This window comes from Myotis nattereri (assembly GCF_964212035.1).
Source record: "Myotis nattereri genome assembly, chromosome: 16".
Lineage (NCBI taxonomy): Eukaryota > Metazoa > Chordata > Mammalia > Chiroptera > Vespertilionidae > Myotis > Myotis nattereri.
In genome coordinates, this window is record NC_138091.1 from 38,812,277 (window position 1) to 38,828,849 (window position 16,573).

The following is a 16,573-nucleotide window of genomic DNA, read 5'->3' on the forward strand; positions in this document are numbered from 1 at the left end:
ATGTTAACATGTATCCTAAGGACAGGGACATTTGCCTACATATTCACAAGGTAATGATCACAGGCAAGAAATTTAATATTGACTCAATATTATACCATACTATTTTCTAATACATGGTCCATGTTCAAATCTCCCCAATTGTCCCAATAATATCTTTTCTTGTTCCCTGTACCATCCCCCCCGCTAATCCGGACTCTAATCAAGGATTAGGCATTACATTTAGTTGTTGAATTACTTTAGTTTCCTTTAATCTAGGGCAATTGTTTTTGGTCTTTAATGACATGTTCTTTTTTGGAGCGTTTTGGCTAGTTGTTTTGTAGCGTTTTCCTCAATTTGGCTTTGTTTGATTGCTTCCTCCTTTTTTTGAATCCAGGCTACACATTTTGGAAAGGATAATCAATAGATGATGGTGTCCTCAGTATGTCACAATGGAAGGCACACCATGTTAGTGTGTCCTATTACTGGTGATGAAAATTGGCTTACTTGATGGTATCCACTAGATTTCTCCCCTGTTGGTAATTAATACATAAATCTGGGCTAATACTCAGAGGCAGTGTGAATTCTGGTTCCCCAATACTGCTTCACTCAATGATGGTAGCTTCCATGCATGACTCGTGTCTGAGTCTATTATTACTAGAGTAGCCGTAAAACGGTCGCCCAAAACGATTGCTTTTCTAGCTTTGACCTCTGTTTCCTAACTGTGATTCCGTTTAGTCCAGGGGTGGGCAAACTTTTTGACTCGAGGGCCACAATGGGTTCTTAAACTGAACCGGAGGGCCGGAACAAAAGCATGAATGGAGTGTTTGTGTGAACTAATATAAATTCAACGTAAACATCATTACATAAAAGGGTACGGTCTTTTTTTTTTTTTTAGTTTTATTCATTTCAAACGGGCCGGATTCGGCCCGCGGGCCGTAGTTTGCCCATGGCTGGCCTAGTCCCTTTCATGCTGCTTCTGACCAGTTTGGTTAACTCTCTTCCTAACCCTCAGTACCAACAGGTCAGCACAGGCAGGCCGTTTTTGTTGGTTTGTTTATTTTTAAATATACTTTTTATTTTTGATAGTATTACAGATATCTCCCTTTCCCCCCTCTTTACCCTCATCTTCCTGTGTCCATGGGCTATGCCTATAAGCTTGCAGGCCGTTTTTAGGTTCATCACAGCACTGGCGAACCAAGTTTAACCAGAAAGCAAATACTACTGTAAGCTATCTCTATTAATAGTAACTATTACTAGCAGTAAGTTCTAGCTTCTCTGAATGCAGAGATTACCTGCATTGTGACTATACCCAGACAGAAAGCTCCTCCTAGAGATGAACAGATGCTCATCTTGCCAACATTATTTTTTTAAATCTGCTCTCAGAGCACAAATTGTACCACAAACAGCAAAGGCGACATCTTAAGGGACCAAACAGAATGTGTTTTCCATTGTCCTCAGAATGACAGACACTATTAGACATGGATTGAGAAGGACATTGATTTCCCACTTCATGGACCAAAGTGGATAATAATCCTTCGAAACTGCAAATGGGGTGTCTTGTGCAGCCTTCTGTTAGCACGTACCGATTTATTCGAGAAAACTGCAGATTTTGTAGGTGGCTGGTTATAATAATCTCAGATTAAAAACAGAACTATAAAAGTTGAAGACAGCAGAGATCATGTCTAAAAATAAAGCAAGGGCTTTTTTTTCTTTCTATAATTCTCAATTAGAAGCCATTTAAAGGAGGAGATAATCAGCTTCAGACACCTGTAAATATGGGTTCTCCGGTTCTCACTGGCACCTCTACTTTAAAAATTCATTTTGGCATGTTTTAAATGAATTATTTTACCCTACATCCATCCATACTGCCCTCTTGATGTAAAACAAAACAAAACAAAACAAAAAAAACTATCTGGCCAGTGTGTCTCAGTGGTTAAGTGTCCATCCATTAACCAGGAAGTCATGGTTTGATTCCAGGTCAGAGTTTTGGGCTCCATCTCCAGTAGAGGGCATGCAGGAGGCAGCCCATCAATGATTCTCATTGATGTTTTTATCTCTCTATCCCTCTCCCTTCCACTCTCTAAAATCAATAAAAAATATATTTAAAGAAAAACAACTAATACTAATAATGAAACAAACTCCATGATGACTATTATAGTAACAAATCCTCCATAAGCAGAGCTCCCCTGGAAAGTGCCCTTTGTCAGCTGGTAAATTCAGCGGAAGCTATCTGAGGCCTGCAGAGGACCTTTTCTGGCCACCTCTCCAAGGCAATGTTAAGTTGAGCCAAGTCAACGCTTTGGAATGTTTATTTAATTCATACAAAAGGGCTGTCCATGCAGGGGAAGAAACTCAGGTAGACTTCGTAGTTCACTAAATGAGATAGTTAATTCCCTAAAATGAAGTGCCACTCAGTGATTGAACAGGAGTCATAATCAAGGAGAAGAGATAATAATCAGAAGCTGGACTTGAAAGCCATGGGACCATCCTCCTCAGGCGCTTTCCGTCCTAGAGTATCTAGAACTTTCTCTTTTCTGTCACCCCTCTCCCTAGATAACCTCACTTATTTTCAACTCTGAATCACGACCTACACCTCTCCTTAAACTCCAGATTCATATATCCAACTCCTTACCTGCCATGTCCACTCGGAAGTCTCACTGGTCCCTCGCACTGACTATGTCTCAAATAGCGCTCCTCCCCGCATAACTGGCCTCTCCTCCACTGTTCCCCACCACGGCCGCGGCACCACCACCACTCAGGGTCAATAGACAAAGCTGGAAACCCTGAGGTCATCCTTATTTTGCCCCCTTCTCATGCACCAATACCAACAGAAAGTCAGTTTCCAAAAAATATACATATCCCTCCTCTCATTATCCACTGCCATCTCTCCAGCCCGAGCCACCATCATCTTGGATGTGGATTATTGCAATCACCTGCCAACCGAACTCCCTACTTGCGACCCTACCAACCGTTCTCTATGGAATGGGCACAGCAAACATTTAAAAACATAAACCACCCAGTGTAACACAGTTTTCTAAAATGGATTCTAAAACAGAAAAAGGGACATTAGTGCAAAAACAGGCGAAATGTGAATAAAGTCTGTAGTTTTAAAAAATGTATCATCCTATATAAGAAAAGGCTAATATGAAAACTGTCCCCTCCACCGGGAGTTCAACCAGGGGGTGAGGCCGGCCAGCCAACCACCAGAAGCCCCTCCCCCCGGCCAGCTGGGCCCAAACAGCCCAATTGGGACAGGCCAGCCGAACCCCACCTGGGCATGAATTCATGCACCGGGCCTCTAGTGGTTATATAACTGTTAACAGTAGGGGAAGATGGGTAAAGGGTATACGAGAACTCTCTGTACAATCTTTGCAATTTTAGTGTAAATTTAAGATTACAAACTAAAATATTTATTTAAAAAAACCCATAAATCTAATTTCTCTCTTTTGGTTAAAATCCTTGCATAACTTCCTATGATACTAAAATTCAAACTCTTTGCCATGGTCTCATAGGACTTCTGTGATCTGGCTTCTACTACCATTTTTAAAAAGATATATTTTTTATTTATTTTAGAGAGGCAAGGAGAGGGAGAGAGAGAGATAGAAACATCAATGATGAGAGAGAATCACTGACTAACTGCCTCCTGCACGCCCCACACTGGGAATCGAGTCCGCAACCTGGGCATGTGCCCTAACCAGGAATCAAACCGTAACCTCCTGGTTCATAGGTCAACCACTGAGTCATGCCAGCCAGGCACTTCCATATTATTTACTCTTATTTTCTTGATAAGAAAACTAAGATTCCACTGCTTAAGGTCAACTAGTTGGGACTTCAATAATGATCATTTTGTTTCACAAAGAACAACTTTGTGTTCTTTCATCACAACACAGCTGAGCTAGACACTAAATCAATTCCAAATACTTTTAGGCAACCTCCAAGGAGAGCTCTGTGAAGGACAGAGCCTCCTGCTTCCAGGAACTCAACTGGACACATTCTTTCCATCTGCTCAGGAATAATGGCTAATGAGAATAAATATGGTGCCTTCAAGCCTTTTATTGTGTGTGGTGGTGGTGGTGGTTATAAACCTGCTTTTTGTAAGCTGTTCTGTTTCCAGGGGTATGAAGAAGTGGAGAAAGTTAGAGAATCCGATATCCTAAGTTTCACAATTGTTTTTTTAAATAGTACTTAGTATTTTTTTAAAATTTATATTCTTAGCCTTGATGCCCATCAGATTCACCTGGGGGAGTGTTATGAATCCTAATGCCTAGACCCCACCCCTGATAAATGAAATCCGAATCCCAGGGGGAGGGACGGTGGCATCAATGCTAAAGCTTCCCAGGTGACTTTACTATCAGTCATGATGGAGAACTATTTGTCTAGATCAGGGGTGGGGAACATTTTTCTGCCAGGGGCTATTTGGATATTTATAAGAATATTCATGGGCCATACAAAATTATCAACTAAAAAATTAGCCTGCTATCTTTGGTCAAACATTTAATTAACTCACCCCTAATGTCTTGGAAGGGACAGGCCAAAAGATTTTGAGGGCCTTATATGGCCTGAGGGCTGGATATTCCCTACCCCAGCTCTAGATCCTCAAATGGGTGGTGATCTATCCTATAAATCGCATATCCTACACCCCACCCCAAAGAGGACTTACCAGGTTTAACTGGAGGGCAGACTCTAAAAATACATATACTCCCAATTCACAAATTCAGCTTTCCTAGAGGGATAATGCTCTGCCCTTCATGTGTGTTGACTAGTTAGACCAGCCTGCGCCCAGAGCCAATTAAATCCCAGTGGAGTGGAACCCAGGCATGAGCCATCGGTAAACCTCTCAGGTGAGGCCCATGTGCAGCCAAGCTGAGAACCACCACTTTAATGGTGCCTGCTTTGTTTGGAAGAGGAAGTAAAGGCAAAGCTGCCCCCATTAACCCCAGTGAACGACAGTAACCTGGCAGCAGCTATCATGCGTGCTAAGCACTGGCTCTCCCCATTGAGATTTATGGCCTTGGGCAAACAACAGAACCTGAACTTGGCATGGTGCCATCATCCCCAGCACTAATTACAGCTTAAATAATTCTCGTCAGTTTGTGCATAAAATAAATGGACCTCAATTTAAGACAACTTCCCCACTGTGTCCTGGTTAATGGATTCACAATTTACAGGTCTTCACAATCGTAAATAGACAAGTTTTATTTTCACACAGAGGAGAAGATATTTAAACCTAGTCATCTCAACATGAAATTTTTTTTTTTAAGCTAGATATTGGGTCATGGAAAAAATATTGCTTACATGGTCAATGATAATAGGATAACAACATGTACTCTATTCAATCACTAATCAATATGATTATCACTAGCGTCTTTCAATTTATTCATTGCTTCTTGTCATCAATTTCATTCAATCTTTGGCAAGTAGGGGAGAAAACAGGTTGCAGACATCAGTATGAAGAATGGCAGCTGAATGATAACACTATACACTCAGAACATGCAAAGAAAGAGAGTGTATTAAATAACTTGGCAAAGCAGTGAGAAGAGAAATATCCACCACTGCACTGTTTTCTTTAGCAACTGTCTCCCACCAAAAACCGCATCCTCATTCACGGACAGAAAAAGAACATGCCAGCACAGGCCATCTGCTTAAGGTTCCAGTTCTGAACCCCGGGACAAAAGTATCCTATATAATACAAGGGTAATGTGCAAATTGACCCTAATGGCCGGGAACGACCGGTTGCTATGATGTGCACTGACCACCAGGGGGCAGACGCTCAATGCAGGAGCTGCCCCCTGGTGGTCAGTGTGCTTCCACAGGGGGAGTGCCACTCAGCCAGAAGCTGGCTCATGGCTGGCCAGCACAGCGGCAGTGGCGGGAGCCTCTCTCACCTCTGCAGTACCACCAAGGATGTCTGACTAATGGCTTAGGCCCACTCTCCTGGGGGCAGCGGGCCTAAGCCGTTAGTCTGACATTCCCTGAGGGCTCCCGTGCTGCCAGAGGGATGTCTGACTGCCAGGTTAGGCCTGATCCCCCGCGAAGTGGGCCTAAGCTGTCAGTTGGACATTACCCGAGGGGTCCTGGACTGCGAGAGGGCACAGGCCAGGCTGAGGGAACACCCTCCCCCTGCACCAGTGCATGAATTTGCATGCACCAGGCCTCCAGTATTTTAATAATTAAAGTAAGCTTTATTACATAACAATATATTTCTCATAGTCTGATTTCAAAGCATTAACTAACTATGAATGAAATGAATGAAAACCAGTAAGGTCTTCCTTTTCTGGCTCCCTGGGACCAACCTTGGACCAGCTGGGTGATCAACAGCTGCTGCTGAATACGTAAATGAGAGGAAGGCGAGGTGGCAAAGAAGTCTAACCAAGCTGGGGTTGGCACAGCTGGTCCAGTGGCCTCAGAGGCAAGACCTAGGGATCTCAGGAGCAGAGCCAGGCAGAGTGCTGAAATGGGAACCTGGGCTAATGCATGCTTAGGCCCTCTTTTTTAAAAATAATTTTTTATTGATTTCTGAAAGAGGAAGGGATGGGGAAAGAAAAAGAAAGATTGGCTGCCTCCTGCACGCCCCCTACTGGGTATCGAGCCCACAACCTGACTGGAAATCGAACCGGCAACCTCTTGGGTGATGCATCGGACGATGCTCAACCAACTGAGCCACACCAGCCGGCAGGACCTCTTTTGTGTAACAAGATGGTGGGATGTGGACTTGGGCAAGCTGGGTGCCATGACAGATAGATAGGGAGCTAACCCAGTGGTAGTTAGGGAGGAGGTAAGGCAGGTACAATAGTTCGCATTTCTCCCAGAGGAAGCACACTGTGCTGACAAGGACTCTGCACAAATGCCCCTGGTTCCGTGCTTCTTTTGCAGGCTGGCCTAAGTCTCAGAGAGACCCAGCCCTGGCCATGGGCAGGGGATGCTGCTGATTCTAGATCAGGGGTGGGCAAACTTTTTGACTCGAGGGCCACAATGGGTTCTTAAACTAGACCGGAGGGCCGGAACAAAAGCATGGATGGAGTGTTTGTGTGAACTAATATAAAATCAAAGTAAACATCATTACATAAAAGGGGACGGTCTTTTTTTTTTTTAGTTTTATTCATTTCAAACGGGCCGGATCCGGCCGGCGGGCCGTAGTTTGCCCACGGCTGTTCTAGATGGATAACCTGGTATTTTAAGTTCTTAGGAGAGGAGTAACAAAGCTAAATTCCTAGGAGAGTAGTGAAAAGAACTTAGCACCTGCCAAAAAGAAATACAAGATAATAAATGGCAGTACTGTGAATTTTTTGGCTATTTGAACCAAGCAGAAGATAACTCAGAAGATTATGCTGTTCCTAACAACCTATGGGGATCACAGTGAGGCCACGTGACCTCCTTAGACCTTCACAAATGGAGGAGTTTTTACTATGCATGAGGACAGAGCCCTACAGAAAAAGAGAAAGAAGAATTTGTGTGGGAAGACTACAAGATATTTAAAAAAATTACAATGTGCCAGGCAAAGCAGATTAAACATATCTGACCTGCATGCCCCTTTTCCTGACGTTCAAGCCCACTTCACTGTCCAGTGACTGGCAGTTATTCAAGGAATATATGTATGGAATGCAGTGCAGTCATTAAAAAATCACACTGGGAAGGGCACTTCATGACATGTTAAAAAACAGCATATTATATGGCTCAATTTTAGGAGAAATGGTTAAAAAACAAATTCATCAATAATCTGTAACATGAACCAGAATGCTAATAGTAGTCATCTCTGAATTATGGAATTAGTACTGTTTATTTTCCCTTCTCTTTTTTTTCTTTTTCTTCTTTTATATTTTTCAAGTTTTAATAACCATGTGTTAATTTTTCAGTTAGAAAAAAAGCCATTGTTTTACAAGGGTTCAAGTTAAACATCCTGCAACACCATTTTAGACAATAAGGTCTTGATGAAGATGGCCACCACAGCACCTCTGATTTTAGATTGCTGACAAGGAGAGGATCCTAAACTTTTCCATTGGGGTTACTACCCACTAGGGCAGTGATGGCGAACCTTTTGAGCTCGGCGTGTCAGCATTTTGAAAAACCCTAACTTAACTCTGGTGCTGGTCACATATAGAAATTTTTTGATATTTGCAACCATAGTAAAACAAAGACTTATATTTTTGATATTTATTTTATATATTTAAATGCCATTTAACAAAGAAAAAATCAACCAAAAAAATGAGTTTACGTGTCACCTCTGACACGCGTGTCATAGGTTCGCCATCACTGCACTAGGGGATGCTAACCACTGGGGACCCTGAACTTATTGGGGAGAGAGCACCCTTGCCACCTACATTCTCTTTTCCTCTGGAAAGTTCCAGAAACTCTGGCGAAGGCATTGAGCAGGGACAGTCCAGAAAATATATGTAGAATGTGCATGTATATCTAATTGTATTCATTCATCTCTATAAATAAATAAATTTTCTCATGTTAACATGAGAAAATATGTGTTTAACCCAATGATCTGCAACCAAATCCGGGAGTTCCAGGCCCCCAGTGACAATCACTCCAGGTCACAGAAATCCTGCACATAAAAATGAGAAGAAAATCTAGACAACAAAATAATCCAGAAAGGAATCCCAGGTCACCAGCCCTCAGAAGCCAAAGCCAGAACTCTGAGGCTCCAGGCACAGATCTTGCCGCTGGCCCTGGACACACAAGGGCCTGAAAAGTACTATGGCTCTCAGAGCCCGAAGGCAAGGACACAGTATGGCATGAGGGGTGTGGGGGTGGGGGGCTACTCACGCTGTCGTTGCTTCCTTTGTTGTCCTCATACTTGGTTTCTATGTGAATGGAGAATTTCGGCAAGAAGGAACACTATGGAAAAACAGAAGGTTTCATTAGCGTACCATTGTTTTCTATTCGCATATTCAATATAGGCTCTGGATGCTCTTCTGACCACTTGCTTGGGAACACTGTTTGCAACGAGGAAGGCTCAGATACCAAGTCAATATCCAAGTTCAGTTAAGAAAAGCCACCTTTGGCAACGTGAGCACAAAATTTCATCCAGAAGTCAGGCTGGAGAGAATGCCAAGCAATGGAAGGCAAGTCGCCGAAGAGGATGTTTTCAAAAGGATTGAGAGAAGCAAACACCTGAATCAGAGGCAATTCCAGCTTTGGGCCTACCTCTGGGCAACAGCGATCACTGCTAGAACCCGGGGACCCAGCCTTACCCTTTTATAAACATTCATATAAACTAGACAGGGGGCACAGTAGAACCTTAAGGCCATACATTACTGAAGTCAGAGAGACCTGGCTTTTAGTTTGGGTTTATCACTTGATAGCTATGTGACTTTGGACAGACAAATTGATGAACTCTTCTGAACCCTAACAGTATTAAAACATGGATACTAATTATTACCTAATAGTGTGAAGGTTAAATAAAATCAAGGGCATAGAGTCAGCATTCAGTATGAGGCTACAGCTGAGCTTGACATAAAAGGCAGCCCCTCTTCCTGACGGCACAGGGGAGAGGAACCCCGAATGCTCACCGCCCTAGTGTCCCATTTTCACTGAGTTACATTCTATGGATTCAGTGAGATTTTAAAGATTAAGGTAGCTTAATAAGAGGATTAAAAATTTTGTTTTTATTGATTTCAGAGAGAGGAAGGAAGAGAAACATCAATGAGAGAAACACCGGTCAGCAGCCTTCTGCATGCCCCCTACTGGGGATAGAACCTGCAACCTGGGCATGTGCCCTGACCAGGAATCAAACCTGAGACCTCCTGGTGCATGGGATGAAGCTCAACCAATTGAGCAACACTGGCCAGGCCAACAAGAGGATTTTGATGGATGTTGATGTAACCTCCCTCCTGCTGGCACCAAGCTGGGCATTAACTTTCTTGGCCACCGGAAATGGGATTGAAGACAATTGGGTAAAATGACCCAGCAACTCCACTGGGAGCTGTAGGTTTAGGGGAAATCAGAGTTGGACTGATCTGCTCAGTCCCCAGAGCACAGATTCGACCCCAGGCACTGGCCTAAATTCTAATTAATTTATGCCTTGCATCCATCCCAGGAACAAGGTACTATTTATTATTACCCTGCTCTAAAGATAAGGAAACAAAGGCACAGAGAGGTTCAGAAAATGGCTCATGATCACACAGCCAATTAATAGTTGAGTTGGGTTTGAAGGTCTGGTGGCCTGGGCCCAGTGTCCATCCCCACTGATTCTGGAAGTGGGGGTCTCTGAACTGTTAGGAGCAGCAGCAGCAGCAGCAGCAGCAGCAGCCGCAGCCGCCAGCGTCTGGAACTCATTAGAATTGCAAATTCTTGGGTCCAAAACGACCCACTGAATCAGAAACTCTGGGAGCCCTTCTGTATTTAACGAGCCCTTCAGGGCCTGCTGATGCTCACCCAAGTGAGAAAACCGCCTCACTACTTCATGCATAGGAAGTAAACAGAGATAGCGCATTATCTAAAGTCCGGAAGTCCACAGTACCCACCCTCACCCACAGTACCCATCCTCACCCGTGTGCGGATGGCTCCCTTTCAACCCAGTGAAGACCCCGAGGCATCTGTACAATAAGGCAGGGGCCTTGGATGTGCCACTGAAAATTCTCCTGATGCCACACGCCTGTGTGATTTGGCACTCGTCTGTCTCAATCCGGTGAAACAAACAAGCTGAACCGAGACTAAGGAAACTCAGAACCAGACAATCCCAGTAATTGCCCTTATGGAGAACTAGCCCTGCAGTTTCACTCATTGACACCTTCCTTGCAGTCTTCTCTCCAACCTCTCACTCCATAACTGCTGCCCTCACTCCCAGGTCCAGCGGGTTCCAAGGAGGGGCTGCTCATTGGGAATCAAGACCCTGAGGACTCAGTGGCTTGGAGCCCACAGTAGAGCTCTCCATCAACCCTGAACTTGGGGAGATGCACCTGCCCGAGACCCTTTTCAAAGCAACAAGCCTTCAGGTAAGCAGATGTGTCCTTTTTAACCCATAATTCATATGAGAGTCAATCCAACTTGAGTACAGTACCAGCTGGCAAAAGAACAGAGCAGTGCAGCATGGGGACTGGGCTGGGTGCATCGGAGTGGAACCCCACAAGGATTTTTTATTGGTTGAACCTCTAAACCATTTATCTAAGGTCAAACAAATGAATCTTAGCATTTGGGTATTGAACCCGAATAGGAAAATAAAAACTCTTATGCAAATCAGCAGATGTTATTTTTGAGTTGAGGATTTGGGTTATTTTCATATTAGAATGGCAAGGCTGCCAGAGGCTGTGAGTGCACCTGGTGGGCAAGGCAATGACAGGACCAGATCAGACAGGCCATCTCCAGGCGGGTCAGCATTTTTCTCCTACAGCAGTGGTTTGGGGCTGATAATTCCCTTGGGAACTCAGTGGCTGTTACTCAGAGCCCTGGAGAGTAGACCTGTCTTAAGTTAAAAGTCAGGTATATCTGTGGCTCGGGGCCTATTCAGAGCTGTCACTAAAACCTTTCCACTAAGATGTCCATGATGAGATAAACTTCTGCTTCCCCATGCAGGTTAGCATCCCTAAAAATAGGCTCACTGATCTTCATGGAGCCTTAGCTCTCAGCAGTACAGGACAGGAAAAAAGGTTGGGAACTCTGACATAACTTCAAGAAGAGACATTGGGCGTGTCACCCAGTGGTTAAAACTGGATGTCTAAGGGATTCAGGAGACTCATACGTTCTATGGCACACTGAGCGGTTCAAGTCCCATTGGGCCACAACAACATGAAGGACAGACTAAAACACTCCTGTTGACAGAGTTCCCAGATGGACCCCAAGATTCCCAGCATCTGGGATACAAATCCTGTATCACTCCTCCCCTTAAGTGTGGACAATATCTAATAATATGGGATAGCAGCACATCTGATTAAATTATCAAAGCGATCAAATTATGCTACATTATATAAGGCTTGTGTTTGTTTTTTTTAAAAAATATATTTCTACCAGAGGTCTGGTGCACAAAATTAGTGCACAGGTAGGGTCCCTAGGCCTGGCCAGTGATCAGGGCTGATCGAGCCTTCCAGCTGCTGGCTGGGGCCTTCCTTCGTTCCGCACTGCCTCTTGGTGATCAGCACACATCACAGTGAGCAATCGAACTCCCAGTCTCCCAGTCAAACTCCCGAGGGGACAATTTGCACATTAGGTTTTTATATATATACTAGAGGCCCGGTGCACAAAAATTTGTGCACTCGGCGGGGGAGGGGTCCCTCAGCCCGGCCTGTGCCCTCTCACAGTCTGGGACCCCTCGGGGGATGACCACCTGCTGGCTTAGGTCTACTCCCCAGGGGATTGGGCCTAAGCTGGCAAGACATCCCTCTGGCAGCCCGGCAGCCCTCGGGGGATGTCCACTTGCCAGCGGGGAGCAGACCTAAGCTGCAGTCGGACATCTTTAGTGCTGCTGAGGAGGCGGGAGAGGCTCCCACCACCACCACTGTACTGGAAGCCATCAGCCTGGCTTGTGGCTGAGCAGAGCTCCCCCTGTGGGAGCACACTGACCACCAGAGGGCAGCTCCTGCATTGAGCGTCTGCCCACTGGTGGTGTGTGTCATAGTGACCAGTCATTCCCAGTCTTTCTGCTGTTAGAATCAGTTTGCATATTACCCTTTTACTATATAGAATAGAGGCCTGGTGCACGGGTGGGGGCTGGCTGGTTTGCCCTGAAGGGTGTCCCGGATCAGGGTGGGGGTCCCGCTTGGGTGCCTGGCCAGCCTGGGTGAGGGGCTGATGGCTATTTGCAGCTGGTCACACCCCCTTCAGGGTGAGGGTCCCCACTGGGGTGCCTGGCCAGCCTGGACGAGAGGCTGATGGTTATTTTCAGGCTGCCTGCACCCCCTTTAGGGTGGGGGTCCTCACTGGGGTGCCTGGCCAGTCTAAATGAGGGGTTGAGGTCTGTTTTCAGGCTGGCCAAGCCAGCGATGGAAGCTCCCAGCCTCTCCTTTTTTTCTTTTTTCTTTTTTATTCTGTGATTTATTTACCTTCTATAATTGCAACTTTGTTGCTTAAAGTGGAGCTCAGAGCCAGGCTGCGGCAGGAGGGGAACCTTGGCTTCCTCCATCACTGGAGCAAGCAAGCCTCCTGCTCGCTTCAGCTGCGTGGCTGCCGGCTGCCATCTTGGTTGGGTTAATTTGCATGTCCTGCTGATTAGCCAATGGGAAGTGTAGCGGAGGTATGGTCAATTACCATGTTTGTCTATTACTAGATTAGATATATAGATTGATTTCAGAGAGGAAGGAAGAGGAAGATCTAGAAACATCAATGATAAGAGAGAATCATTGATTGGCTGTCTCCTGCACACCCACCACTGGAGATCAAGCCCAGCTTCTTTTCTCACAAACTGTGACTTTGGGCAGATTGCTTAATCCTCTTGAGCTTCAGTGTTCTCATCCATAAAATGGAGACAATACCAGCCTCACAGTAGGGTGAGGATTAAATGATATAACACATGTCCAAGACCAGGCAGTGTCTGCTAGAGCAGTCACTTGAGAAATGTGGGCCCATCCTGTTGTACCCCTTCCCATGAATGAAATTCCACAGGCTACCTGGGGGAGTGCCTCTGCCATGTAGGTGTGAGGATGCACTGGGAGGCTGTGGGCTTTCTGAGGCGGCGACGACATGGGTGGTGGCCACGACACAGAGCTTGCTCACCTTCAGCATGGCTCTGGCCCCTGAGCTGCTCTGTTGTTGAGGACGTCATTACATCTTCCAGGTCCACCCTTTCATTGTCCTCCTTTTCCCGAAGGGTTCACAGTTCCTTTATCTGCACAGCAGCCCTCTCCCCTCACCGTTCCCAGCACTCTCTAGACTCCCTGCCAACTTCGTGCAGGGAAACAAGCATACCACCAGGATCTCTGTGTACTTTCTTTTTTCCTAGATCTAAAGGCTTTCTGCTTGCTGGTTCACTCAGTCTTATTATGAAAACTGAGGTGCAAAGAAATTAAGAAATAGCATTTAAAAAAATCAGCATAACAAACACACAACAGCTTTTGGGAGCTGCGGGGTCCCACTTGATGACCCTGCTTCCAGGTAGAGGGCAGGTGGTGACTGAGCAGTGAGATGAAGCAGGGGACAGGCAGTGAGGTGCCCTTGTGCCCTGGAGCCTGGGGGGCAGCATGAGTCATTTCAGCCCCTTTTTTGGGCCCATTGGATCTAAACTCTTTCTCATGAAAAATCTTTCTCTCTCTCTGTCTTCTGGACTACAAGAGCAGCGTGGCTAGAGGAACCTTAACTTCATTATATCCAGAGTTTGTTTTGCCTTCAACCCCCTAAAAATAGTAGTGGTGTCATGGAGAAATTTGGGAAATAAGACAAAAGATCTCTTGTCATTTCCTCTTTTGATTTTCTCACTTGGATCCTCCCTACCCAGAAGAGTTTTATTAGTATTGCTGTCACCTGCTCCCTGCCACAACCAGCTTCCTCAGCAGCCAGGATCTGTGCATCTTTCATTTGCCTTCCAAACCCAGTGGCAACCACCCACCGGCATGAACCCCTTTCTATAAAGTGATCATCCAGTACCTGTGAAAGCTCTAGCACAGCCATGGGCAAACTACGGCCCGCGGGCCGGATCTGGCCCATTTGAAATGAATAAAACTAAAAAAAAAAGACCGTACCCTTTTATGTAATGATGTTTACTTTGAATTTATATTAGTTCACACAAACACTCCATCCATGCTTTTGTTCCGGCCCTCCGGTCTAGTTTAAGAACCCACTGTGGCCCTGGAGTCAAAAAGTTTGCCCACCCCTGCTCTAGCACCTAAAACTAAAAAATGGCCCGGCCGGAATGGCTCAGTGGTTGAGTGTTGATCTATGAACCAGGAGGTCACAGTTCACTTTCCAGTCAGAGCACATGCCCGATTTGCAGGCTTGATCCCCAGTGTGGGCATACAAGAGGCAGCCGATCAATGATTCTCTCTCATCATTGATATTTCTATTTCTCTCTCCCTTCCTCTATCTGAGATCAATAAATATCCTATCTAATAAAGATGGAATATGCAAATTAACTATCACGCTGTCACAAAGATGGCTGCACCCACAGCAGAGGCGGGGTTTCCGTAACACAAGATGGCTGCACCCACAGCAGAAGCCGGGTTCCCGTAATGAGCCTTAATCAGCAATCAGCAGGGACCTGAGGCTGCACCCCCTGCCTGGTGGGACTTGAAAGGGGACCTCAGGTTGCACCCATCGCCCCGGCACCAGGCTGGGGAACCTCAGGCCGCGCCCCCCCGCCCCAGCGCCAGGCGACCTCAGGCCGTGCCCCTGGCCTGGTGGGGCTTGAAGGGAGATATCACGGTGCGCCCCCCCCACCCTGGTGCTGGGCCGGGAAACCTCAGGTCATGCCGCCCTCCCTGGTGCCAGGCTGAGGGACATGAAGGTGTGCTGGGGGACCTGAGGCTGCGCGCCCCCGCCAGGTGGGACTTGACAGGGGACCTGAGACTGTGCCCCCCACCTAGTGGGGCTTGATGGGGGACCTGAGGCTGCATCTCCCACCCGGTGCCAGGCCAGGGGACCTGAGGCTGCACCCCCTGCCCGGCGGGGCTTGACAAGAGTGGGCCCGGCCAGGTCTGGATCTCGCCCAACAGGGGTGGGGCCGGCTGGGTCTGGGTCTCGCGCAATTTTGAGGCACCATGGGTGGGCAGGGACTTGACTCTGGGTCCTGTGGTGGACCCCAGACTCTGACAGGAGGAAGATTTTCATATACATTTTATTAATGTTCTTTCATCTCTGACACTTCGATTATAGAGAAAGGGCAAATAGCAACATTAAAATATTTCCTCTAATTAATCTCTTTTAATGTGTACGAATTTTGTGCACTGGGCCACTAGTATATATATTTAAAATAATAAAATCAAAAAGTGCAGAAAAACGGCAGTTCGGCAGTTCTCTGCTGAACATTTAAATGCTAGAACTTGTGTCTTTTGGAAGTGATGAGGGAATCTGCAGTCAGGAAGAATGCCAGGAAAGATGAATGAAGTACCTGGGCCTCTGCAAGAATAATTTCCAGACAAAGCATGCCCAGGTTCAGTGTCGGGAAACGGAAGCAGCATATGCAAAATGCATGGCAGAGCTGAATTTCCAATTCACTACAGACATGCTTTGGAAACATGAAAGAGCTATTTTTAGTCTGGTGATTGATTAGGGTTGCTTTGGCAATAAGAAACACTTAGAACAAAACTAAATGCAAACAAGTCTTAAAGAGAAAGGGACAAACAGGCTGAGCATTCCACCGTCAGTTTCTGGATGGTGCTGGAAGCCCTGGCTGCAGTCTCCACACCGCAGAGGGAGAGGGGCTGGTGAACGTGGAGAATGGGTATGGGGCAGGAGTCTGAGGCTTGTGAAGTGTTCTGCACCCCAGAAGCATGCAGTGGCAAAACTTTTAGAAGAATGTACACCCTTCACTTTGAAGATCATCACTATTGTCATCCTATACCCGCACAGCTCCCAGTGTATGGGGAAAACTTTACTCCAACAGGTATTACTCCCACCCTACACCAGTTTACCAAGTAAAATAAAATCATATATTCTCTAACAGTGTATTTCTAAAACTTACCTAATAAAGCCTCATCTAGTGGGCTTGCAAAAAACAGATTCCAGG

General features: G+C 45.9%; 1 protein-coding gene across 2 annotated transcripts in view; it reads right to left on the reverse strand.

Moving 5' to 3' along the window:
* The window catches only part of PITPNC1 (phosphatidylinositol transfer protein cytoplasmic 1), a 214,184-nt gene that overhangs the window by 66,046 nt on the left and 131,565 nt on the right, over nucleotides 1-16,573 (reverse strand). For both annotated transcript variants that reach the window (XM_081109086.1, XM_081109087.1), the window contains exon 4: nucleotides 8,749-8,820. In XM_081109086.1, the coding sequence (XP_080965212.1) occupies nucleotides 8,749-8,820 (72 nt within the window). The remainder of the gene's footprint in view (nucleotides 1-8,748; nucleotides 8,821-16,573) is intronic.